This window comes from Mauremys reevesii, linkage group 7 (assembly GCF_016161935.1).
Source record: "Mauremys reevesii isolate NIE-2019 linkage group 7, ASM1616193v1, whole genome shotgun sequence".
Taxonomy (NCBI): Eukaryota; Metazoa; Chordata; order Testudines; family Geoemydidae; genus Mauremys; species Mauremys reevesii.
In genome coordinates, this window is record NC_052629.1 from 2,229,193 (window position 1) to 2,255,368 (window position 26,176).

Here is a 26,176-nt window from a genome sequence, read left to right on the forward strand (position 1 = left end):
CATCCACTGCTTGTTGGTCTCCAGCTACTCCATCTCGTACTGTGCTGCTTTGGCATTCGAATGCTGACTCTTCCTCAGAGTCTTACGTATTGAGATCTCATTACAGGTCTCAAGTGTCTCCTCATTCCTCTTCATGCAGGTCAAGGCCCAAGTATTGTGGCTCTGACAGAAGCAAGTGCGGAGGTAGGATGCCGTGAGGTTCGTCCTTGGTACCGTGTCATGTACGGCAGTGGCCTTTCTGGAATCCATGGGGAGTTCCTCCAGACTCAAGGTCATCTTCTCCTAGACGCGGCTCTACTGAATCCCCAGGAAGGTGCTGTTCTCCATCTGGTACCGGTCTCGGTACTGACACCCAGTAGCCAGCAACTGAGGGATCGTATTCCTCTGGGTTCTGACCCTTCTGCTATGGCTGTTCAGCAAACAGTGGCACAGACCGACACTTCAGTGCCTCTGCCCAACACTTCCTCATCATCACTTCCCAGGTCTGGTACATTTTATAATCGTCTGGGAATTTCTGGAAAGGATAGCCACCTCCCGGGTAGTCAGAGTGAGTTGGTGCAGGATAATCCACACAGGTTGGTGGATATTCTGCCTATTAAAGCCCACCAAATTTCTTTGGCAAACTCCCTCTTCTCTGACACCCACTGCCAAGAGAACAAAGGAGAGGCCCCAAGTTCCATCTCAGGGGCATGAGTGTTTTTATTCACATTCAGACCTTTGCTAGTGGCAGCTGTGAATGAGAAACCAAGGCCAGGGCATTCTAAATCTGCTCCCGAGGACAAAAATGCAAAAAAAGCTGGACTTATTTGGGAGAATGGTTTATTTGTCTTCAGGGCTGCAGTTTAGGATTGCAAACCATCCGGCAGGCCCTCTTCACCCATTAGGATTTTTCCAGCTGGGACTCAGTGTTCCAATTTACAGACAAGCTGCCAGATGATGCTAAAGAGGAGTCCAGAGTGCTACTAAATGAAAGCCACCTGATGTCAAGACCATCTTTACAGGCTGCATTGGACAAGGCAGACTTGGCAGCGCAAGTGTTGACAACAGCAATCACTGCACATCAGGTTTTTTGGCTGCAGTTATCGAGCATACCAACAGAAGTACAGCAAACAATTGAGGACTTGCCATTTGAGGGCCTAAATCTGTTCTCAGGGGAAAACAGATGACAATTTGCACTCTTAGAGCTTCTGGGGCAACCTTAAAATCTTTGGGCATTTATACTCCAGGCCCTAAGAGAAAGTTCTGCTCACAGATCTCAGAAGCACTCTCAGAATAATCAGCAATTCTAATGGAGGACAGGTGAGGTCCCAGAGGCCTGGAGAAGGGCAAACATAGTAGTTAACTTTTAAAAAGGGGAAAAAGAGGACCCAGGGAATTATAAATCAGTCAACCTAACTTTGATACCTGGAAAAGTACTGGAACCAATTATTAAACAATCAATTTGTAAGCACCTAGAGGACAATAGGATTATAAAAAATAGATAATGTGGGTTTGTCAAGAACAAATCCTGTGAAACCAACCTAATTTCCTCCTTCAACAGCATTCCTGGTCTAGTGGATACCACATCTACTGCTTCCCTTGTATTTCTTGATTTTTAATAAGGATTTTGGCACAGTCCCACGTGACATTCTCATAAGTAAACTGGAAAATGTGGTCTAAATGAAATGACTATACAGTGGGTAGACAGATCATACTCAGAATGGTTATCCAGGGTTCACTCCTGGGAGGGTATATCTAGTGAGGTCCCACAGGGGTCATTCATGGGTCTGGTACTATTCAATATTTTCATCAGTGACTTGGGTAATTGAGTGGAGAGAGTGCTTCTAAAATTTGCGATGACACCAAACTAGGAGGTGTTGCAAGTACTTTGGAGGATGGGATTAGAATTCAAAATGACCTCGACAAATCGGAGAACTGGTCTGAAATCAGCAAGATGAAATTCAATAAAGACAAGTACAAAGTACTACATTTTGGAAGGAAAAATCAAATGCTCAACTATAAAATAGGGAACAACAGGCTAGGTGGTAGCACTGCTGTGAAGGATCAGGGGTTACAGAGGGTCACAAACTGAATATGAGTCAACAATGTGATGCTGTTGCAAAAATGCTAATCTCATTCTGGGGCAGGAGTATTAACAGGAGCATCATGTAAGAAATGGGAGGTAAATAATTGCTCTACTCGGCACAGGTGAGGCCTCAGTTGGGATATTGTGTCCAGTTCTGGGCTCCACGCGGTAGGAATAATGTGGATAAATTGGAGAGAGTCCAAAGGGGACAAAAGATTTGGAAAACCTGGCCTATGATGAACGGTTAAAAAGCCTGGGCATGTTTAATCTTGAGAAGTGAAGTCTGAGGGGGGAGCTGATAAGTCTTTGACTATGTGAACAGTTGCTGTAAAGAGGACAGTGATCACCTGTTCTCCAAGTCCTCTGAACGTAGGCCAAGAATTAATGAGCTTAATCTGCAGCAGCGGAGATTTAGGTTGGGTATTAGGAAAACATGGTCTATATGGGGAATTAAGCTCTGGAATAGACTTCCAAGGCTTTGCCAGGAGCTGGGAATGGTTCACTCGGTAACGGCCCTGTTTTGTTCATTTCCTCTGGGGCACCTGGCACTGGCCACTGTTGGAAGACAGGAGCCTGGGCTAGATGGACCCTGGCTTTAACCCAGTAGGGCCGTTCATATGTTCTGAAGGCAGGTTGGAGGTTTTTAAGAACAGGCTGGACAAACACCGGCTAGGCATGGCCTAGGTACATTTGGTCCTGCCTCAGTACAGGGGGCTGGACTTGGTGACCTCTTGAAGACCCTTTCAGCCCTACTAAAATTTGTTGTAGCAGATTTTCATTATCGGTTTATGGCCTCCCCTCTTTGCCTTGCCATCAGCCCCTCGAGGCTTCACAAAGCGCATGACCGTGGTGGCCCCATATCTGGATGACTGGCTGGTTTGAGGTCGGTTTCAGGCAATATTGGATCTATGCATGAACTTCAGGGCATTTCCTCGTCCAACAGTCTCCTGTGCTGATGGGATGAAAGGCCAACCTGTCTCTTCAGAGCATGTCTTCCTGGGTTTCCTCTTGCACTCCTCTGTGCTATGATATTGCTGAAGTTTCTCTACCTCGGAGAGTTTTAGCACACTTTACAAGAGCTCATGCTGCATCAGCTGCTTTCTTGGGTCACATACCCATCAGTGACTATTGCAGGACTGCAGCTGGGTCGTACATTCACTCCTCATTATGCCGTTCCCCAGGCCTGATGCGAGGATGCTTGATTTGGGAGAGTGATGTTGGACTCCTGGTTTGGGTAGACTCTAGTACCTTCCTGCATCTGGAATTGCTTATGCCATGTGCAGACACTGGGATAAAAATAGTTACATACCTGTTCAGTACTGTTGTGCTTCACGATGCACTGCACATGTATTGTGCTGCTCAAATCCCGCATTTGGGCTGGGGGTTAGAGGAGATTACCCTTGCGGTCCCTTCTAACCCTTTGATTCTGTGTCCATTTCACAACCCACCCTCCTTCCACCCTGCATCAGAGTGGCAGCAAACTCTGGCTTCTAGTGTGTTTCCGCCCCTTTATGCCCTTGGCTAGCAGCACAAGTGTGTGGAGGGTGCATGCACCGCCCTGATGGGCACTGCTGTGGGGGGAAGTTCTCCGGCTTTGGTGCATGTGCACCTGAAGTGGAATGGACATGGGCAAAGCATCTTGAAGAACAACAGTTACCAAACAAGTGTGCAACTGTTTTCTCTCGAGAGCCTGCAGACTTTGCCCAGAAAGCCAGCAAGCTCCACAGATGGACTCGTTCCTAAGACGTCTGGAGGGGCTCGGGCACGCTGGTCGTGAGTTCAGTAGCAAGACTTAGATGTGCTGTAGATCTGCCAAGTGCCACGCTTGCTGCTTTGGAGCTGGCAGCATCTGCAGGCGATGCCTCTGGTGCTTAGTCAGCATGGGCTGTGAGCTCAGTGCTGTCTCCTGGACGCCCCAGAGTTTTGCTTGGGGACCTTGCAAGGACCTGTGTATGCTTGTGATGCTGTGGAGCTGATAAGGTCTGTTGCACCTGTAACTGGTTCCAGATTCCAGGAACTTGCCAGCTCACTGAACTCATCTGGCAAAGCATGTCAGTTCTGCGAGCCACGTAGCTCCTTCTTGTGGCTCTTACAGGCTCCTCACGCCAGGGCAGTGAGTCTCCTAAACTCCCCGTGAGGAAGACTGTCCAAATGTGAGAAACCAGCCACCCAAGAGAGCCCCGGGGCATTGTTCTGTAAGTGTTTCTGTAGCACATTCAGTCACTGGGAGCTTGAACGCTGCCATGCAAGATGCTGTCTCCAGGTGGCCCTGCTTCCCTCAGGGCAGCGGACCTGAGAGAGTGAGTCAAGCCCTCCTAGCTAGGGGCTTGGTTCAACTTGCCTTTCTCCCGCAAGAGACACATCCGGCCATCCGCTGTCTCTTCCCTTCCTGGAAGGCTAAAGGTCTGCTGCGTAAGGGTTTAAAATGGCCACGGCAGTGTCTCGGTGGTGAGTGATAATCTTGCTGTCCTCTCTCTGTTCCAGGCGGTGCATTCAGATCGTGCATAAGCTGCTGTGCTACCAGAAGAAATGCAGAGTGAGGCTTCATTATACCTGGCGGGAGCTCTGGTCAGGTACCTGGAACCCTTTCCGTTCACCTCTTTGTGCATGCTGCAGGAGCTGCTCCTCCTGCTCAGAGCGCTCTTTCCTTGGTGAACTTTTTAAACCACAGCTTTTGTCAAAACTGCTCTATTTTCTTTTAAAAATCACTGCATGGTAATTAGATCCCCTTCAAAACTCCTCCTCCTCCTCCTTCTCTTCGCCTCCTCTGTATCTGTCTTGGATTCTTCTTGGATCCTTATAATAGTAGCTAATCTGCCTTCTTGTATGGCCCTGATTGCCATGGTATCCAAGTGCCTCATGATTTTTTATATGTCATATCAGTCCTCAGAGCCCCACTCACCTGATGGGAGCAGCATTCCTTAACGGAGGCTATTTCTCTCTCCCACAGCTGGGAATAGCGGGGAGGCTGCGGTGCGGGAGAAGCTGGGTTTGTTGCAGCAGGTGGGCTATGAAGAGGCTTGTGTGAGGAGCTGCACAATCTCTTGACCACAAATATCAATGGGAAGGAGGAGAAGCTTCTAAACTCTGGCCCTTGTGGTGTTCGCTGCGGGGGCACTTTGTGCCACTCGCCCCACCGAGCCAGAAAAGGCCTTTTAGCGGGTTTCTTTTGTTTTCCAGTAAAGGGAGTCAGTTCACATGCACTGTATGCTTTTATCGGGCGGTGCAATCTTTGTATTCACTGCGGGCGATGGACCAAGTGCTCTAACAGGCCTTGTCCTTTGCTAATTTCCAAGCTTCTCTTCCAGTCCTGCAAGCAGCTGAGCTATGAGGGTGCAATTACTCCCCTCGCCTTTGTGGGTGAAAAGGGAGGTTTCTGCGCATTGAAGGGGACCTGATCCCCTGTGTCCTGCTCTGGGAGTTATGGTTCAGGTCTAGGATTGGTGGCTTGGCTGGATTCATGCAGCTCTCGCCAGGAACTCGGCTAGAGGATGGCTGTTGAAAAGATGTGCTGAGGGGTTTCTGAAGCGGTTCTCAATTCGCAGTCGAGTACTTTCCTTCGGTCGCTGTGCCCAGCTGGGTGCAGAGACATGGAAATGCACCAACAATTGGACTCCTTTGAGTTCTTTCCAGTTGCTTTCTTCAGAACCGAGCCCCCAGAGGACTGGTTGTGTGGCAGTGAAATCCAATGCCAGTAGAAATGGTACCAGGCAGTGTGTGCTATAATTGCAAGATGGAACTCAGAGCTGTACCCCACACCTCCCTGTTAGCTCATTTCTGCATGGCCAGGGCAGAACTGTTCCCTACAGTACGTTGATCAGCGCTTTATCGCGTCTGCTTCTGCAAGTGCCAAGCGATAACCTTTGCACCATGTCCCTTAAGAGACTAGTCCATAGTTTAATGATCTCACTGTGAGGAATCATCATAAACCTAAACTTTCCTTTCTAAAAATTTCACCCCCCCCACTGCACTCTGAGACTCAGGGCATGTCTTCGCTACAAAGTTGAGGTGACTTAAGTTACGCTAATGTACAGCCACCGCAGTAATTAAATCAGTTGTGTGTGTCTACACTAGCATCTTCTGTTGGCAGTGCATGTCCTCACCAGGAGCTCTTGCACTGAATGTCAGCGTGGGGTGCTGTGGGGTGCTGACAGCCGCAGCCCTGCCAGGCGGAACAGTCAGCACAGCATCTACATGTCGCTGCGATCGACCTGCACACCACGCCTGTTGGTGGGAGCAACGTTGTAGCGTAGACGCTTACAGAGTTGGGTTGATGTAAGCTGTCTTACCTCGACCTAACTGTGGGGTGGACAGTTTTGTTAGCGCTTGTTAATTAGCTGCTGGTGATACAAGGCTTAGGAAAAGTGAAGTGCTTTTGAAGTGTGAAGTACAGCTTGTGCTCTGAAAGGAAAGCCGGGAAGAGTAAAATGCTCAGGATTGGCGAGTGTGGGTGTGCTGACGTACCCTGCACACTTCAAGTGTGTTTGGTGAGATTCTGCATGCTTAGGAAGAAATGTATTGCCGTGAGGATTGTGCTATTGCTTTTCCTGCAGGGGAATGCCACTTGTCAGCAGCTGCTTCGCTAATTAACACAAGCCCGGGAAGACTGGAATTAACAGGTGTGAGTTTCCTGAATGATGTCTAGGGCAGGCTGATTTCCGAAAGGCCGGCTCTCCCTGGGGACACACTGGGTGGTTCAAGTGATATTGCTTCACCAGGGAGCTGTTTGATTTCTCATGGTGCTCCTGCCACTGGCACGAGTGGCCGGGGATGTTCTGCCCTCGGTCTGTTGGCCAGCTGATGCCCTATCAGGATACAGAAATCTCTGTTCCCTGCGCTGCCCTTTCTGAACCCCTGGCTGGCATGCTCCCTATCTGCTTCCTGCACCAAACTACAGAAATGGTGCCTCTGGCTGTAGTGCCACCAGGGGTCTGCAGAAGGGAGCTCCAGGTCTGCAAATCTTCAGAACTGTGGCGCTCCAAAGTGACGTCGGCCTGAAGCTCCAGAGATGCTAACAGAGAGCCCTAGAGCCTGCCTCAGTCCCTTCCTACTGTAGGAGCTGCACAGACTGAGGCCAGGGCTCTGCGGCGTAGCGATAGCGAGCACCCAGGCGGAGATATGGGCTGGCAGACAAATGGGACGGCTTGTGAGGAGTGACTGATGGGCGGGGAGGGAGTTGTGCATGGCATATCGGAGGAGGAAGGCTGCTCCAGGCATAGAACTGAGTGGGAGAAGGAGACAAAGCGTTGTGCGGAGAGGAGGCAGCAGAGTGTAGGGTGTAGAGGAATTGAGATGAGAATTGTAGGCGACAACAGCAGAGTTGTGCAGAGCCATCTCTTCCCTTCCGGAGTCTAGTGTTGGCGGGTCTGTAAATAAGGCAGACAGCTAGTGCCCCTGTAATGGAGAGAAGCGCTTCCTCTGGGCATGGGAGGCCAGCAGCCACGGCGCCTCCGGAAGCTGCTGCAATCTCCTGCTGGGACTTGAGCTCCGGGCGAGATCTTCAGTGAGACGCAGAGGAGTCAGGAACACTGCGAAAGGAAACAGCCACAAATACAACCCAGCCCTGTTGTGCAGGATGCTGCCATCAATCAGTGTGTGGAAGCCCCGTTGGACACCCTGCTCCTGGGCACGTATTTGTGCTAACATACTGTCACACAGGTGGCTTTCCCTTTTCATGGTCATGAGAGTTGGCGGGTCCAGCCCTTAGCTGCCTATCGGATTTATTCTTTTACCCCAGCCAGTTGTATTTCGAAATAAATCCATAGCCCAGGGTGTGCTACGTCGGTATTAATGCACCGTGGCCGGGAGCATGGTGTCCGTCCCACCGAGGTGGGCTCAGATGCCCACACCGACTGGCTGGCCGGTGAAGAATGAGGGAAGAATCCAAGTGCCTTACCAGGAGCAGCGTGGGTGTGAAGCTGTCTGAGGAGCTGACCTCCTTGAAGTTTTCTTGCCTTTCAAAATATTTCTAGTTGCATTTTGTAAGGATCAGTCAAGTTCTGAATGGCGTGGCTCCTTCTGTGTCCACCAGAATTCTCTGCTCAGAGTATCCAGCTTATGTCCAAGACCTGGAACAAAAGAAACTGGATAGCCTAGGTGTCGTGGTGACAGGGAAGCTGTGCATTGGGCCCTGGGAGTCCCTCCCGAGTGCAGCCGTCTGCTGACAGATTTGCCACCTTCACCCTCCTCCAACCACATGGTCCCAGCACTCTCCAGCTGGCTGGCTGCGCTTGCAGCCCCGGTTCCCAGCTGTGATAACACGACAGGCCCACCGCCCTTTACCTGGGGGAGCCGGACTCTAGCAGCTGATTAAAGTGACTCAGAAACAGCTGCTTTGAAGCAAAGTATTTATTCACCCAAAGGCCCCCAGCCAGCAGAGCAAAGAGAGAGAATAGCAAAAGGCCTGTACGCCTGGGTCCTACCAAAACTGTGTCCCTTCCCTGCAAGGCCTGGGGCAGTTCCACTCAGCCCAGACCCCTACTCCTGGGCTGGGAGAGACAGACAGACAGCCCGGTCGTGTTCTCCCAGCGTCTCTGTCAGAGCCCCATCTCCAGCCACTGCTGCCCCCTAGGCTGGGGTCTTTCATGGGTTGGTGCCCCTTTGATCCTAGGCCTCAGAAAAGCGACCCTGCTAGCCTGGTTGGGCATTTCCCAGTTAACAGCTCCCCCCTTGTTCCCCGAAGGACCCTGGGTCTTCCCTCTGGAGGTACCTTAGCTCTGTCATCGTTTCGGTTCCTGTTTGTTTCTCCCCAGCAGCCTCCCCCGATTTAGCTCCGTGCAGTCTGCAGGGATGCTATCAAACAAGTGAGGTGCAGGTGATACTCATAAATAACACAGATAGCTCCCTCGTCCTCCACAATCGGTTTTGAACCCTGCTTTCTAGTTTGAGCACAGAGGTCTCCCTTGAAGCAACATACAGCTTCCTGATTTCTGTTTTTCCCACTGTTGGCTGTGTGCATAATGATCTGTTTTAATACATAATGACCACCTACCCTCGTGGGCTTAAGCTGTAGAGCGGTGCATTGTTGTTACGAGTTGCGCAGGGGAGTCCGTGGTTTGTGTTGCTTTGTCAGGAGTTTAAGTGGAACAGTTGTGGAGCTTCTCTGTTGCCACGGCCAGTTAATCACCAGCTTTGCCCAAAAAAGGAAAGGCCAAGCCGCTGAGTGTGGTAATCGCCTCATTGCCGTGTTGGCTGCTACCCCTTGCTATTCCCCAGAAGAATTGGTGTGTCAGCTCCTGATCCCACGGACACTGCTGCCTTGTGGTTATCATTCCAGTACAATTTTTAATTACATGATCAACATAAACAAACTAGGGAAATGCAACCTAGATGGAGCTACTATAAGGTGGGTGCATAACTGGGTGGAAAACCATTCCCAGAGAGTAGTTATCAGTGGTTCACAATCAGGCTGGAAGGGCATAATGAGCGGGGTCCTGCAGGGATCCGTTCTGGGTCCGGTTCTGTTCAGTATCTTCATAGATGATTTAGATAATGGCATAGCGAGGACACTTATAAAGTTTGCGGATGATACCAAGCTGGGAGGGGTTGCAAGCGCTTTGGAGGACAGGATTAAAATTAAAAATGATCTGGACAAACTGGAGAAATGGTCTGAAATAAATAGGATGAAATTCAATCAGGACAAATGCCAAGTGCTCCACTTAGGAAGGAACAATCAGTTGCACACATACAAAATGGGAACTGACTGCCTAGGGAGGAGTCCTACGGAAAGGGATCTGGGGGTCATAGTGGATCACAAGCTGAATATGAGTCAACAGGGTAACGCTATTGCAAAAAAAGCAAACATCATTCTGGGCTGTATTAGCGGGAGTGTTGTGAGCAAGACACGAGAAGTGATTCTTCTGCTCTACTCCACGCTGATTAGGCCTCAACTGGAGCAGTGTGTCCAGTTCTGGGCGCCACATTTCAGAAGAGATGTGGACAAATTGGAGAAAGTCCAGAGAAGAGCATCAAACATGATTAAAGGTCTAGGAAACATGAGCTATGAGGGAAGATTGAAAAAATTGTGTTTGTTTAGTCTGGGGAAGAGAAGACTGAGAGGCGACATGAGTTTTCAAGTACATAAAAGGTTGTTACAAGGAGGAGGGAGAAGAATTGTTCTTCTTAACGTCTGAGGACAGGACAAGAAGCAATGGGCTTAAATTGCAGCAAGGGAGGTTTAGGTCGGACATTAGGAAAAACTTTGTACCTGTCAGGATGGTGAAGCACTGGAATAAATTGCCCAGGGAGGTTGTGGAATCTCCATCACTGGAGATTTTTAAGAGCAGGTTAGACAAACACCTGTCAGGGATGGTCTAGATAATACTTAGTCCTGCCTTGAGTGCCGGGGCTGGACTTGACGACCTCTCGAGGTCCCTTCCTGATCTATGACTCTATGATTGCACCCTATTTCTCCTACACACAATACGCAATGTGCTCTACAACCATGTAGTGTGTTTCTGGTATATAAATGATGGTCACTGTCTCTCTTTGGTGTACACAATAGCTGAGGGTGCTACGTGTGTGTGTTGTAGGTTCTAGAAAAAATGGTATGATGCGTAGTATTGGAAAGAGCAAATGTATTCATGTAATGAACATCTTCGTAGTGTGCGCACACAAGGGGGCAGAGTTAAGGGTGCTTTGGTGTTTTCTGACTATTGTGTGTTCAATTCTCTTAATATAGTTGTGTAGTAAAACTGTTCTGAACCTTTTAAAGTCAGCAAGTTATTGGCTTTCTGTTTGAGACCAAGGTTGGACTGTGGTCATGCTGGAAGCTTCTTCTGTTCTCTGAGGAAAAACCTTATTTGCTTCTGCAAGAGTTTATGTACCATCGTAGGTGACTCAGCTAGAAATCTGTCTTGGGTCATAAGCTGTGATGAATGTGATGGCATCCACCTGTTCCTTGGCAGACATTTTGACCGCTTTTCAAAACAGCGGCACTATTTGGCACGTCTGGTAATCAGTTCTTGTGAAGGACTTGCGGTTATTGAAGGTCGAGATCGAGGTGAATTGACAGAGCTGCCAGAGGAATTCTGATCAGATCCATCCAGTTCCCTGCTGTGATGAATATTAAATTCTGCTCCCGGCTCTGTGAAAATAAGATAAGACGTTGACTTAGCTGGTCATGAGGGAGGGGTCTGTGCATGTTAATTTCATTGAACCCTTTTCTAATGAGTTAATGCTGGTACAGCACTTTGGAGATGAAATCACTGTAGATGTGCTGCTTGATATTGTTTTGCATGTATAAGCTATTCGGAAAGACTTGTGACTCATTTAAGCCTTTTATATAGAAGCCCTCGTTCCTTCAACTCCTTCCACCTGACAATTAGCAACGCTCGAGCAGTTCCCCCAGAACTTGTAGATACGGTAACTTCTTCAGAGCTGCTACGGTTTGCTTTAAAGGAAAACCACATTGACAGGAATATGAGAGATTCTAATGTCTACACATAATTGCAAGAATAAGTCACTTTATAAGAAATCTTAAATATAATAAAAATGATGAAACCGCCATTTAATAGGGCAATTGATTGCAAAGTAGGATTAAAAATCATCTTTGCATTAGAAAGCGTTGACTCAGTTTCTGCATTATTGTAAGGGAAGTGCTGCTAGTTCTTAACGTTTATCTTGCTTAATTCAAACAGTTGCTGAACTCACTGTTAAAGCGAAAACACTTGAGATGCACAGCACCTTCTACAATGCTGGAACTGTCTTTTAGGAGTTTTATACTGATAGCGAAGCAGATTCTTTCTGTGCTACTAAAAAGAACTCATTTCTAGACCTTATGCCGACTTGCTCTGTGACCGTGGGCATGTCACTTAAGCTTTCTTGTCCTCAGCTTTCCTATCTGTAAAATGAGGATAATTCCTGCTTTTGGCAAGGGCTTTGGGTTCCCTGGATAAGTGGTATAGAAGTGCAAAGTTTGCTGGTGGAAGGTATTAGATGGCAGCTCTACTAACTGAGCAGAGACAAGGAAACAGTGGAAGGTATTTTAAAAACGGCTTTCGATACATGTAATACACAATCTCCCTGGATCAGTACATAGTTCAGGTTGCATTATTAATCACGGGCGTTTGGGGCTCAGGTATTGACCACCAAGAGCATTTGACACTGATGACGTTTCTTGTACTCCAGTAATGGGTGAAGACTGATTCAGTTCATTGATTCGTGTTGCTGGGCAGTTTTTGAACCAGTTCTTTCCAGACTGTCACTGGCTGCAGCAGCTGTCTAGCCTGGGAAGCACAATGGGGGGAGAGTGGAGTAACAACTCTCTCAGAGAATCAGCTAGGGTAGGTGGGAGATACGATGCATGCGGCTGCCAGCAGGAGCATGACTGAAGAGCCGATTGGTCAAATGGCTTGGAAAGAGGTTTTAGTAAAAGGAAGTGAAGGTCTAAAATTTAGCCTCCCTTCAAGCTGATAAAACTTTATTGTGACCAATGTTCTCTGGCTTTTGAGTGTACACATACTCATTCAGAAATACACGCAGGGCTCGGGGCCTGGCAGAACCAGGGTGTGAGCACTGCTTGCTGGCTCCAGAGGAGCAGAGAGTTACGTATCGCTTGGCATAGCTGTCCCTTCCAGCTGACACTGGCTGCACCAGTTTCTGTGCCAGGAGGATACAGAGGCAGGGAAGGAAATGCTTCCAAGCTTTAGAGATTGTCGCAAACGGGAAGAAGAGGGCCCCTTGAACAAAGCCTTCAAGTGGAAATAGTAAATGATCTCTTGTTCAGCCTGTTTTTTTTCTATTGCAGCTACGGATGGGCACGAGGAACGAGAGCTTGTGCATTTGAGTGAAGTTAAACCCATGACTGTTCAGCTCCCTTGTGCTAGATCGTAATACTCCAAGTGCATTGTTGTGAAAGAAAGTAAATTGCACAAGACTTGACCTTTCAGATACCGAACAGCAAAACTGGACAAACTCTGCATTGCTGCTTTCCAGGCCCACTCAGCTTCTTGTAGACTTCAGAAGCCTGGAGAGCTAAAATAATAATAATAATAATTGGAGATATACCAATCTCCTAGAACTGGAAGGGACCTTGAATGGTCATCAAGTCCAGCCCCCTGCCTTCACTAGCAGGACCAATTTTTGCCCCAGATCCCTAAGTGGCCTCCTCAAGGATTGAACTCACAAACCACTGAGCTATCCCTCCCCACTCCAGCTGGGGCTGGAATCTGGCAGCCTCGTAGAGTGAGCTCTTCCCTTGCTCTGTTCTGTCTAGGTTCCTATATGGCACTCATTACTGTAGCCTCTGAGTGCCTTTTAGCCTCTGAGTGCCTTTGAGACGTGCATTCCTTCGTGACTACCCATCTGGTGTTTGTTCTCTCAGCCGCTCCCCAGGGGGAGACTCTGCAGTGAGTGGCTTGTTTTGGTAGGTGATTTTTTTTGTAAAATATGCATGTTGCTTTGGGTTTATGTTAAAGAAGGCAGGTCAAAGAACCATGGACCTTGGAGCAGAAGACGGTGAGGTTTGTGATTGTCCTTAGTTCCGGGGGGAGTTCATGTCACAGGCCTGGCCTGGCCCCTGAGAAGGTTCTGTCTTCCTCACAGATGAACTTCACCCTTATTGTAGAGAGTTGCATCGTGGCAGCAGAGTGTAGCTGTTGGCTATGGTCTTCATCCTGGAGCTCTAGGCTCTTTTACATTCCCAGGCCCCAGGCCCCAGGCCATGGAGCAGCATGAAGATAAGGACCGAGACCTTGAACTTAATTAAAAATTCTATAGGAAGCCGGTGTGGAGCGTCGAGGGCAGGTCTGAGGTGCTCGCAGCAGCCTGTGTTGCTAAGGAGACTCCCTGCAGTGTTCAGACTATGGAGTGAACTGACCAGCTGTGGCTGGGTACTGGTAACCAAAGGAGACTGTGCCATGGCTGACAACTCTTCAGAAAGCTTTCCTCTGCCCACCAGCATCGCCTCTCTTTGGCTTGGGTCCAGCTTCAGCCAGCTGCTTTTCCTCTGGGAGCTGGTCTCGTCCAAGCACTGGGCCTTGGGGTTGTATGTGGTGAAGGATGCATGTGCTGCTGGCTCCTGAGTCCATGTGATCTGACTAGTTCCTCTAGTGCAGAGGTTCCCAGATTTTTTTCCTGGCATGATGCTATTTTAATGAAGTCTTTCCGCCAGGACCCCGGGCAGCATGGAGGTGCCATTTTGAAGAACAAAATGGCATCCTCTGCACAGTAGGGATCGCCATGACCCCGCCCCCCAGTTTGGGAACCATCAGTCTAGAGGCTGCACTTCTGCCTAGTTCCACTTCTTCCCTCACTTCTTGTCCTCTTCCTTTCTCCCACGTCCCTTCTGTCTGAGTCCGTTGCAGTGCTGCTGGTGTCGCTTACAGCTCCTCGCCATGGCATTGCCCGAGGACCCCAGCTGAAGCTATTGCAGCCGTCCCTTCTTGGGCGCCTGGTTAGCTCAGGGAATGAGTCTGCACTGTCACGTTGAGCGTACCTTGCTCAGGAGGGTTGGCCCCCCATATCCTAGTGCCTGTGCTTGTTATGGATGAGATCATAGTTTTAGTGACTTACAGAAAGTTTTGGGTTCACCTGACCTTGGGCCAAAGTTAGAAAATTAAATTTGTCTTAACTGCCGTGATATCAAAGAGCAGTTCAAACGAGCCCCAGTCCACTGCTTTGGCATCTGTCCCAGCTGGTAACATTCCCATTACTTCCCCCACTTCCACGGGTGGCTGGGGCCTGGGGTGGGGCAGCAGGGGACAGGCACGTGGGTTGTGTAGAGAAGAAATTTTCCATCAGGCTGCCTGGTTCTGGGAGCTGCTGCTGTCTCCCCCCACCAGCCCACTGCCGACTCTGGCAAGCTGCTGCAATTTTCTCAGCCCAGAGACTCTTGTATCCCGGGGAGCTGAGGGGAGCAGGAGCAGGTGATAGGGAGCCTGCCAATACAGACTGTCCGTATCCCTGAGAGAGGCACCAGCTGAGCACTAAAACCTGCCCGTAGTTACGGAATTCAGCGCTGAATGAAGTCAGCCCTGTAAAATGGAGGAGCAGCATCCAGCTGTTAGAGGAGCAACCAAATCCAGCCTTTAAAAAGGCTCAGGCTTTTTTCGGTAGCTGTAGAACCACAGCGGGGGAGAGGCCCATTGGGAAGAGCAAAGGGCAGGAGAGCCGGCGATCAGTCCCCATCCCATCAGAGCGGGGTGAGGGGCGCGAGATGCCTTAAGCAGGGATGCAGACAGACTCCTTATTTCTTTAGTGCCTCACCTGCCGAGGGCAGTCGCTGGTGTCTGGGCTGCCCTCTGTCAGGAGCCGTGAGAAGGTTTCCTCTCCTCACACTCGTGGGTGCTCAGAGCCAGGGACGAGCCAGCTGATGCGTTAAATGTATCCCTCTGTCTGTGGGCTCCCCTGGCCCCCGGGGTCACCGCTGATTGACAGTAAGTGGGCCAGCACTCACCCCACCCCTGGGTAACTAGTTACCTTGTCCCTGGACGCTGGGCTAGATGGTGCCGTGGGCAGCGTTGGTGCATGAGTTTGTAATTGTGCTGCAGCTATTTCCAGCTCACGCTTCCAGCCCATGGCCCGTCTCTGGAGAATACTGCTGGCAGTTCTTTCCCGTCAGACCCTATTGTCAATTTTCATCTCCCGAGAGTGTTTGATCACTGTTGTGCAGAGCTTTTGTGCACACTTAATGTGACCAGTTCCCCCACCCTAGGAACAAACTCGGGCTACCTCAACAGACAGTTGTCGAGCCCTGTTGCTTCCCTGCCTTCAAGCCTTTCTTCAGGCATCACAATTACTGTGGTGGTGGATTTGTATTGTTCTGGGGTCTCCCTTCTTGTCCCCGTTTAGAAAGACCTTTAATGTATTGATTCTCACAACACCACTGTCCAGGTGGTAGGGAAGTGCTCGTCTCTCCTGGGATGGTCTGGTGGCTGATATGCAGGGCTAGGAGACAGGGCTCCTGGTTCCATCCCTTGCTCTGTCCCTGATTGGCTATTTGACTTGGACAAGTCATGTTGCCGCTCTGTGCCTCAGTTTCCCCACCAGTGAAACAGAGCTGGTAATATACACCCCTGCCTCACAAGGGGGCTGTGATGCTGAATTCATTATTATGAGCTCCTCAGATGGAAGCCGCTAGAGGAAGACCATTTAATTTGTGTGTAATCAATCTTTAGTTCTCACACACGAGCCTGGGCTGTTGCTCATCGTTTTGTTCCTGATCTGCTTTCCTGGACACCAGCATGGGGAGGAGTTCTTCCCTTCAGCCAGGTGGCAGCCTCGTTGTACCAGCCCCGGTGGAATTGCCTTCCACAGCTTTCTCAAACCACTGTCCATTGCCACCCAGCCACCTACGTCTGAGCTGGGCTGGGAGCTAGGAACTGCCGGCCCAGTACAGCACAGTGCTCCTTTTGGCGAGGTGCCCAGCCTCCAGCAGGGGGTTATACCAACCCCCTCGCCAGCGGTCGGACTAGCATGCCTACAGCCTTGGTGCACATCTCGTACCGCAAGCCCCCTTTCACCTCCCCACCCTCTTCTGCTCTCACAGCCAGCCACATGCCCGTTTCCGTGAACACCTTCCCACTCCAGGCCTCCTCACTCAGATCCTCCAACAAGCTGCTGCTTCCACAGTGTCTACAAAAAGTCAATCTCCTCCTCTGGGCTGCACGGCGTCCTGCCGTCTGTGTGTGGCTTTTAGACTGTAGCTGTCGGGCCGTTGCCTGGTGTTTGTGTGTACTGTACAGCACCGGGATCAGCTGCCTCTGCTTACAGGGGGTGGGGACTCTTCGACATCAGTCTGAACTAACTCTGCTTGTTCTAGCCCTGCCCGAGCGCACGGCCCCTCTCTTCATAAATCCCGCTGAACTTTGGCCTCAGCGGCTTAAGCAGCTGCTGCTCAGACTCCCCCTGACCCGTGCCTGCACTCAGCTCTCCTGGGTTAAAAGAAGAAAAGATCTCAGGCCTGGGCGCTTGCTCCCACCTGGGGAGATGGGGATCTCGAAGTGAAGCAGGCCCAGGTTTATTTGTCTGCTGCTGCTGGGTGTGGGAAGCTTCTTCACTCTCTGTCCAGTGTGAAGGTTACAATTTTCTCCTGCCTTGGCTGCGCTGCTGCTTCCCAGCCGTCCGTGCCCTCGTTCCCAGCGCGTACGGGCACTTCGCGGTTCTCACTGTACTGAGCCTCACAAGCCTGCGCTGGGCCGCGTGGTCAGTCCCAGGGTGCAAACGAGGTGCTGAAGCACAAGGAAACAAAGTGACTTGGCCGTGTTGTCACAAGGAGTCTGTGGCAGCCCAGGGAATTGAATCCAGATCTTCCACGTCCAGCCCTGCTGCGCTAACCACTGGCCCATCCGTTCTCTTCCTTACTGCCCATCTCGGCCGCCAGGCGCTACCTCTGGCACTAGCCACATAGGAGGGAGCAGGCTGGCTGCGGAGAGGTCACCTGCAATGACTCTTCTGCTTCACTAGAGAGGAGGCAGAGGAATTCCCTGGGCTGCGCCTGCCTGCAGCCAGTGAGCACCCTGAGGAGCTGCCTTGCCAGGTGCCCCCGTGGGGCCAAGATGGGGGGAGAACACCCTGCGGGGGCGCGTTAGGAGCAGCGCGGCGTCCTGCTTTCCCGGCTCTAGAAGGGGGCGTGAGAGCGGGAGACGGCTGGCGCTGTCGTCCACTGTGCGTGGCAGTAGCGCTCCCTTTCCCGTGCTGCCTGGCCGGGAGCCCCCGGGGCCCATGCTGGAAGGTTTGACGGGCTCAGTGACTCTGTAGGTGCACAATACTACACAGCTCGCTTCCTGCCCCACTCCCTCTGGTGCCCATTGGTGCCCCGTTCAGAGGACTAGACTTGTGAACTGGGAGCATAGCAGGGACAGAAAAGCAATGCCCCAGCTCCTCCCCATCCCCGCGGTCCGTTTCCCCAGATTCGACAGCAGCGTCTCTCTTGGGACCGGTCCTTGTTTTGCCCACGTGTGCAATAGCCTGCCGGAGCCTGGACTGCACTGGGCAGAGTTTGCGCTTCCATTGCAGCTGGCGTAGGGGCTTTGCTGCCTTTGCCACCCCCCGCACAGACAGCATCCAGACCAGGAACGGTGAGGCAGCAAATAGAACGGAAACGTCTTCCTGATCCCAGATGCTCCAGGGCCGAGTTCACTTCAGCGCAAAATGGTCCATTTTACGCAGTGAAGGGAAGCAAAATCTGTTGGGGTGGGCGAGAAGGGGAGGGACTGTCGGGCAGGAGGAATCCTGTGCTCTCCAGGGGCTGGAGTGAGAGGAGCTGGCACCCCAGAACCCCAGTGGCAGAAGGGCTGGTCTGTGCGAACAGCTCTGTGCTGTAGGAGCTGAAAGCGCCGCCAATCTGCAGTAATTTCAGTTTAATAAACCAGGAGGGCATCTTAATGCCAGTGATCCTATTTCCCATCCTCTGGGGGAGTAAACTGCCTGAGAGCTGAGACCTGGAGACTGACGCCAATCCCCCGTGCAGCCAGTCACACGCCTCCTCTTGTAATACCCCTTTGATAAGGATCTGCCCCACCACCTTTTAGTTCCTGAAGTTGTCGGTGTACATGTGGGAGTTCAGGCTCGCTCCTCCCGGGGTTTGTTTAGGAAGCACTGCCAGCGTGCTTGGCACTGTACAAAGTGGAGACCCAAGCCAAACATTTATTCAGATTCGGTAGGTTAAGGCTTACCCTGCTTCTGTTGCTAGAGCAGCTGTGGCAACTCTCTGCTGGGCCCAGGAGTCAGGCCCGGGCAAGGCGGGCATGCTGTTCACGTGAGGGGGGAAGGAATCCCTGGGAGGCAGGAGAAGCCGGATGACTCTTGGGAGGGGAGAACCTAGGTGGTTTAGTAGAAACATCCCCATTTTCCAGTTCATGCATGAAACCTATCACTCGCTAGCCGCTTTCCCATAGGGTGATGTGACCAAGCACAACCAGAAACCATGATTCTCTGAGCATCCATGACTGAGAAATTGATCTGCTGCTCCGCCAGGGGACAAACATGCAGAATTGGTTGGCGTGGTGCTGGGCTGCGTGCAGACAGCAGTTTCCTCTAACAAGGAAGAGGTGATGCACTTGGTCTGGCATCAGGCAGCTCAGTTATTCAGAGCTTGGGGTGCAGCCGTTGTACCTTCCTTCAAGGTTATTTGAGCAGCAGTGTCATCATTGAAGAGCACCGGATGTCAGCAGCTCTGTAAGTTTTATTTGCCCTGGAAACACCATGAAATGTATCGGCAGGTCCTGCCTTGTAAACAAACTCCTAGGACATCTGTGCTTGCAGGTTTATTACTGACAGTCCTTCCTGTGCCCAAGCTTTAGAGTGTGCTGGATGATGTGCCTGGGTGAAAGAAGCTGGCAGCACTGGTGCAGTGCACCTGCTAACTGGGGGCTTCGTTAACATCTTACACACCCGGGCTTTACGAATTTGTCAGCATAGTATAGTCAGTGACCGTACACCTGGCGGGGCGTTAGTCCCTGAGCCGTCTTTGCTGTGACTTTGTCTGTTCCCCTCACCAGCACCAGAGAAAGACGTTTGAAGTGGGCACTGGTTTGGTGCTATTCAGATTCCCAGAGTGATTTTAAGCTTCAGTAAGATCGTGTCTCTTCTGACAGAGAAACTGGCAATTAAGCAAGTGGGCCCATTTGTTACAGGGAGTGAAGCTGATGTGCAGAGCACGGGAATTGTCAGTCCAGATCAGAGCAGTCGCCCGTCTAGTCCAATATTCTGTCTCCAACCTGGTGTGGTACCAGATGCTCAGAGGAGGATTCAGGAAAGCTCCTTGTGAACAATGACAGACTAACCTGCCCAGAGGAGGAGTTTTTTCCCCAGCCCCCTCTCTGTTAGTTGGCCTATGCCCTGTACAGTGAGGGTGTTTGAAAAAGAAGTGCCCTCCAATGACAGACGGTATTTGTGCTCACTGGCTCTGCACGTTTCACACAGCTTAGTGGATTGTCTCTGCACTGTACATCCATCTCTGCGGGAGCTCTTCTGAGCAAGGTTCTGTTAGGAAAGCGTGTGGGGGCGTTTCCTAGGCTAGTTCCAGGGCCATGTTCTCGTCACGTCTGACCGTCCGGAGCGCCTTGCTGCGCCATTCCAGCAATCCCAGCTCCTGCGAGTTCGGCGGCAGCACCTGGGCCAGAGGCTTGGCTAGGTGAACTTCTGTGGGCGTGGCTGGAAATCAAGGCTATTTATAGCCACTCATCTCCGAAATGCCTCGTAAGCTGCTGTGACGTTGATGCAGGGCAGCTGCCCAAAGTACTGATTGTGGGAGACTGCAGTGTTCTCCATGAGGCTTAGTTACCTTGGAAACCTGTTTTAACTGGCTCTCGGCTCCAGTGAAGAGCCCATCTGTACCTGCTCTTTCTTTGTTCACAGAGAAATATTGGCCTGAAGTCCTCCCCGGGCTGAATTCCTGTGGAATGAAGGCCCTGACCAGAGTTTGATTCAGAGGATGAGCTGTAGTGGGGATGGCACTTTGTGGCTGAATTCGAAGTGCATTAATGCTGCTGCTGCTGCTTAGTGAAATGTGCTCCGGGAGGCGGGGGTCGCAGGTACCCTCTCTTTGGGCTGGAGTAGACTCTCTGCTGATATTGGGGAACTTCTGGCATTGGGAGCAGAGCTTTCAGGGCTTTATTCAGGCTCCGTTCAGACCACTGCTCTGTCCTCACGTCTATCGCTCACTCCTTTTTCTGCATGCTTGAGTCTCTGGAAACCCAAAGAAATGGACAATTTCCCCCATATCTTGTTGCTTCCCCGCTAAATTTCCTGTCCCGTAGCTATTTCCACTGCAGAGCGGTAGTTCTGCCTCATCTGAAAGCTGGCTTTCCTGTTCTGTCCAGCACCCTCCCAAATTAGGGCTGGTTTGCGCCTGTGTCCTTGAGAAGAGACTTAGAATTGATGTGTGTAACACGTACAAGTTACAGGACTAGGTTTGAGGGCAGTAGTGGGTAAACTCTGTCCAAGGATTAATTGGTCCCTATGTGCTGTATTGCCCAAAGGCTGAGACAAGTATTGAACACTCACAGGAACTATTTCAACACCCGGGCAACTTCCCCTCCTGCTTCCGCCTTCCAAGTGTGCAGTGTTACCCGCGAGTGGGTGTGGCTCTGAGTGAGTCTCCCGGAGACCTCACTGGAGCTGCCAGGGTGGGTTTTCCACCAGCTGCCTTTCTCCAGCACCCATTGCTGTTCCTAGCCTGCGTCTGCTGCCCTCATTTAGCTCTGTGCCTGCCTTCCTGCTGCTGCTGCCTGGTTGAGCTGGGTCACGGGCAGCAGCATGTGCTGGATGGCAGTAGTGCTGCAAGCTGCAACGCTGGCTTTGAAAAGATGAATCAAATCCAAGTTGTACCTGTAAAATCGAGGGCTCAGCCTGACATGAAGCTGGTAGCTCCAGGTACTAAGCAGTAAATAATAAACAGCCTTTTAAAATCTGCCTTTACAGCTTCCTAACTTGCACGTCTTGTTCGCCTAATTTGGCTGTTGTAAAGTCCCAGAACTGCATTCCCGGTGGCTGATTTCAGAGCAGAGACTGTGTTTAGAATCTCATGTAGACAGACCCACAAAACAGGCTTTGGTTCCCAACCGTATCCCATGTGGGGGGGAGGAGAAATCTTTGAAAACCACTATGATGCTGCTAATTTCCAATAGTGATGATCTATTTCCGTTTTTGCAAACGTTCATAACGCAGTGATGCTTTGTAAATTGGACACACTTAAAGACCTTTAATTAGATTACTTGAGTTCAAATGAAAGGGTTAACTATCTTTCACTAGTGGTGAATGAGCCTTTATTGATTTATTTGTCTTCAGGAGACGAATCTGAGCTGGATTTATCGTCTTCCCTGCACAGCCATAGATAACTGGCACAATAAAGTCCCAGGTCCTTACTAGTGCCATCACACCATCCCAGAGGCAGCAGTGCTGCAGAAGAGCCATGCTGCGTGTTCTGCCTCATGTGTCATCGACACAAGTGACAGCAGAGTTCTAATTGCACAGCCTCATGCTGATGGTGTATGGAGCAGAAAGGAGACGGCTGGATTCTCCAGGTTCCAGGCATAGCTTGAGGTGTTGACAGGTAGAAAAACCTCATTGTCAATAGACTTGACTGACAAGTAACTCCACTTGAAACTGATAGATTTGATCTGGAAGTTGATGAAGGAGAATAAACTTGGAACAATGCCAATTTCCACAGTCATTTATCAGACCACAACAGCATTTTAACTAGTAAAGCCGTAAGCCAGCTCGAGTACTTTCTGATCCCTGGGCCAGTGGCTAGGATGGTGAAAATGCACTTGTATTTAAATGGCTTCTTGAAAAAAGCTTTGATTACTTTTATCCTTTCCCTTAGCTCTGATCAACTTGCTGAAGTTCCTCATGTCCAATGAGACTGTGCTACTGGCAAAACACAACATCTTCACCTTGGCGCTCATGGTGAGTGTAGAGAAAGGGGGTTCACGTTGAATGGCCCAGAGAAGGAGGTTCCGTGGGGCTGGGACTGGCCTGCTGAGCAGGTAGTTAAACTGTGCAGAGATCAACATACAGCTCTCCAGCTTGGGAACCTATCCATGCTAAGGAGACATTGGGGAACCCCAGAGACAACACTTGTTGGGATGAGGGGTGTGGGCAGAAGGGTGTCTGGGATGACTCGTACCGAGGACCTTAGAGGTCCTCCTGTTGGGGGCCAGGGTATCTCTGCTCCGTGGGAACTGAAGGGGGATAGAAAAGCAGGAGAAGGGAGATATTAGTCTTTCATACCCAGATGGGGTGGAAGCCCAGTGGTGTAGACAAGATTGAGTTGTCTTCCTGCCTTTGCCAGTCTGGGTGAAGTGTGTTTTGTGGGAGAAACCAGGAAAAGCCAGCTTGGGATGGGAGACCCTGAAACTGGAAAGAGAAGGGTAACCGAACAAGGGAGGGAGGTGTTGTCTTAATTCTCTATAGAAAATTACTGGCCCAGCTAGCCGGCTGGCCTGTGTCTGATAGTAGCCAACGGCAGATGCTTCCAAGGGAGCTCTGAGAAACCCCTTAGTGGATGCTCAGTCATGTAATAAGTTTGTTCTTAAGGGAAGTTCCAGCCAGGTAGTTGGTGGCTGGTTTATTCCCTGGAGCAGGCAGAATTGTAGATCACTGGACTCTACAAGCTCATGTTCCGAATTCGTTAGCTCAGGTTTCCGGGTCGTGGTAGCTGTGAATGCTGAAATCTCCCCACTCCGCAAAGCATCAGAAATCTGCCTGTCTTAAGGTTTTATCCACATTCCACATAAGAAATAACAGAGCAAGAAGGTGGCCTATGACCGCTCTTTGATGGGCTAAAAGAATATTGTCCAGTGTACTATGGGCTTATTACTCTGAAGGTTTTCAACGTCATCTGGGTCTGATTGGCGTCTATTGTAAATTAAATTTTGTGTAACGATCCCTTATTGTAATTTTATTTTTTTTTGTAGGTAGTGAACTTGTTCAACATGTTCATCACCTACGGAGACACCTTCCTCCCGACGCCCAGCAGCTACGATGAGCTGTACTACGAGATCATCCGGATGCACCAGAATTTCGATAACCTCTACTCCATGGGTGAGTGAGTGGCCTATTTGAGATACCGTTGATAAAAACAAGCAGGAACTAAGCAGTGTGAGAGAGTCATGGCGGTGTATGTTTGGGGTGTGTGAATATACACGTTTCTGTGTTTGCATAGATACCCAGTAAATTAAGACTTGAGAAAGGGATACATCTGTGAAAAGAATAAACTTTTTCTTTTCCAAAAGGACAAAGTAAATTTCATTGGCTCCTCACCAAAGGAACAGGCCAGTTCAAGCGATCCAGTCTGGGTGTACAAGCATCTGTTGTTAATGCAAATATGTATTTGTCCACGTGACTAAATATGTGATATTGAAATGTCATCAAAAACACCCTGAACCCTCATGTAGAGTTAACCAGCCTATAATTTGTCTCTGCCAAGCCGTGTTGAGCTTCCAGCTGGGAAACCATGCCTTCATCTGAGGCTGGAGAGCAGACAAAAGCTGCAGAACCAGTCAGCACAGGGAAACGGCATTGTAACCAAAAGGGGTGAAAAGCATTGGAGAAATGCATGACAAGAAACCTGCTGCCTTGGACAAATCACACACTGCGCTCCTGCGGCGCCAGAACAAAGCCAGAGAGCAGCCCCCACAAGCCCCCGGCAGGGAGGAGGAAATCGCTGGACAGGAGAGTGCGCACACTGGCAACGCAAGGAGAAGCCAGAGAGAGAGGAGTGCACTGGAATGCCACCAAGTGAACCCAGCAGGGAAGCGAGGAACAAAGGAGAGAAGCAAAAAACATGTGGAGGCATAATCAAGCAGTGTACAAATGAGCCTGCATTGAAGAACAGGCACAGCAGGGCTGGTTTAATGTCTGTGTGCTGGAAGCTCCGGATAAAGGGATATCTGTGCCCTCTTTGTCTGCCCCTCTCCTGAGGGGCACGTCCCCCCTTGTCCCTCCCACTCCCAGCGTGAACACGTCACCGCCATTGTAAATAATGGGAGTAACACAACCACATAATGGGTTAGAAGACTTGTAAGAGCCAACCAGCCAGCCACGGGGCACTACAGACTAGATGCAGAGACGCACCCCCAGTCAAATGACGATCACTAGCTGTTTCTTACGACTGCAGTTGAACTGAATCTCTGCAGAATAAATGACATCTCATCTCAAAAAGAAATACATTCGAACTGGACAAGGTATGGCGAAGGGGAACAAACGTGCTGAGGGGATGGAACAGCTTCCGTATGAAGAGAGAGTAAAAAGACTGGGTCTCTTCAGCTTGGCAAAGAGACGACTAAGGAGGGATATGATCGAGGTCTATAAAATCCTGACTGGTGTGGAGCATGTGAATAAGGTAGTGGTGTTTGCCCCTTCCCGTAACACAAGAACTAGGGGTCACCCAATGAAATTAATAGGCAGAAGGTTTAAAACAAGCAGAAGGAAATACTTCTTCATACAACACACAGTCAGCCTGTGGAACTCCTTGCCAGGAGATGTTGTGAAGGTTAAAAATATAAGTAGGTTAAAAAAAGAACTAGCTAAGTTCCTAGATCGGGGTGGCCAACCTGTGGCTCCGGAGCCACACGCGGCTCTTCAGAAGTTAACATGCGGCTCCTTGTATAGGCACCGACTCTGGGGCTGGAGCTACAGGTGCCAACTTTCCAGTGTGCTGGGGGGTGCTCACTGCTCAACCTCTGGCTCTGCCACAGGCCCGGCCCCCACTCCACCTCTTCCCGCCCCCTCCCCTCAGCCTGCTTTGCCCTCATTCCTCTCCCTCCCCCCAGAGCCTCCTGCAGGCCACAAAACAGCTGATCGGGAGAGAGGGGGAGGCGCTGATCGGCAGGGCTGCCATGGGCGGGAGGCGCTGGGAACCAGGGGGTGGGGGTGGGAGTGAGGGAGCTGATGGGGGGGCTGCTGACATATTACTGTGGGTCTTTGGCAATGTACATTGGTAAATTCTGGCTCCTTCTCAGGCTCAGGTTGCCCACTCCTGTCCTGTAGGATAGGTCCATCAATGGCTGTTAGCCAAGATGGGCAGGACGCAACCCCACGCTCTGGGTGTCCCTAAACCTCTGACTGCCAGAAGCTAAGAATGGATCGCTCAATCAATTCCCCTGCTCTGTTCATTCCCTCTGGGGCACCTGGCACCAGCAGCTGTCAGGCAGGATACTGGGCTAGATGGCCACTGGTCTGACTCAGTGTCACAGGTCTCACCCCCACTTGGAGCTGTTGGGTTCACAAGATGGGGACCTGCATGGATCCTTCTAAACTTAAATCCTAGTTTAGATTTGGTAAAAGCTGCCACCACCCAATAATGTACATGTATTGGGACACAGTCCTTCCCCAAAATCCTTGGGGATCCCAAGAGCCCCAAATCCATGGAGTTCTTACACCCAGGAGAAATAAACCATTCCCCCCTGCTTCCTCCCCCCTCCCTTTTCCTAGGAGAGATACCGGGATCCAACTACAGAGGGATGCTTCCCTCCTCCCCTTTCCCTGAGAATTCACCCAAGGAAAGATCAACCAAGTCCTTAACAGAAAAGATTTATTAAAGAATAAAACTGTCTCTGTAATACCCAGATGGAACAATACACAGAGTCTAAATGTATCAATCTCTGGAGAGAATCCCCCCTCCTTTTTTTCTCAGTAAAAGCAATAACAGTACAGAATTAAAGA

At 50.3% G+C, this 26,176-nt stretch overlaps 1 protein-coding gene across 5 annotated transcripts in view; it reads left to right on the forward strand.

Moving 5' to 3' along the window:
* The window catches only part of ARMH3 (armadillo like helical domain containing 3), a 165,881-nt gene that overhangs the window by 56,910 nt on the left and 82,795 nt on the right, over positions 1–26,176 (forward strand). For all 5 annotated transcript variants that reach the window (XM_039547833.1, XM_039547832.1, XM_039547836.1 and 2 more), the window contains 3 exons: positions 4,550–4,638; positions 22,335–22,417; positions 23,428–23,554. In XM_039547833.1, the coding sequence (XP_039403767.1) occupies positions 4,550–4,638; positions 22,335–22,417; positions 23,428–23,554 (299 nt within the window). The remainder of the gene's footprint in view (positions 1–4,549; positions 4,639–22,334; positions 22,418–23,427; positions 23,555–26,176) is intronic.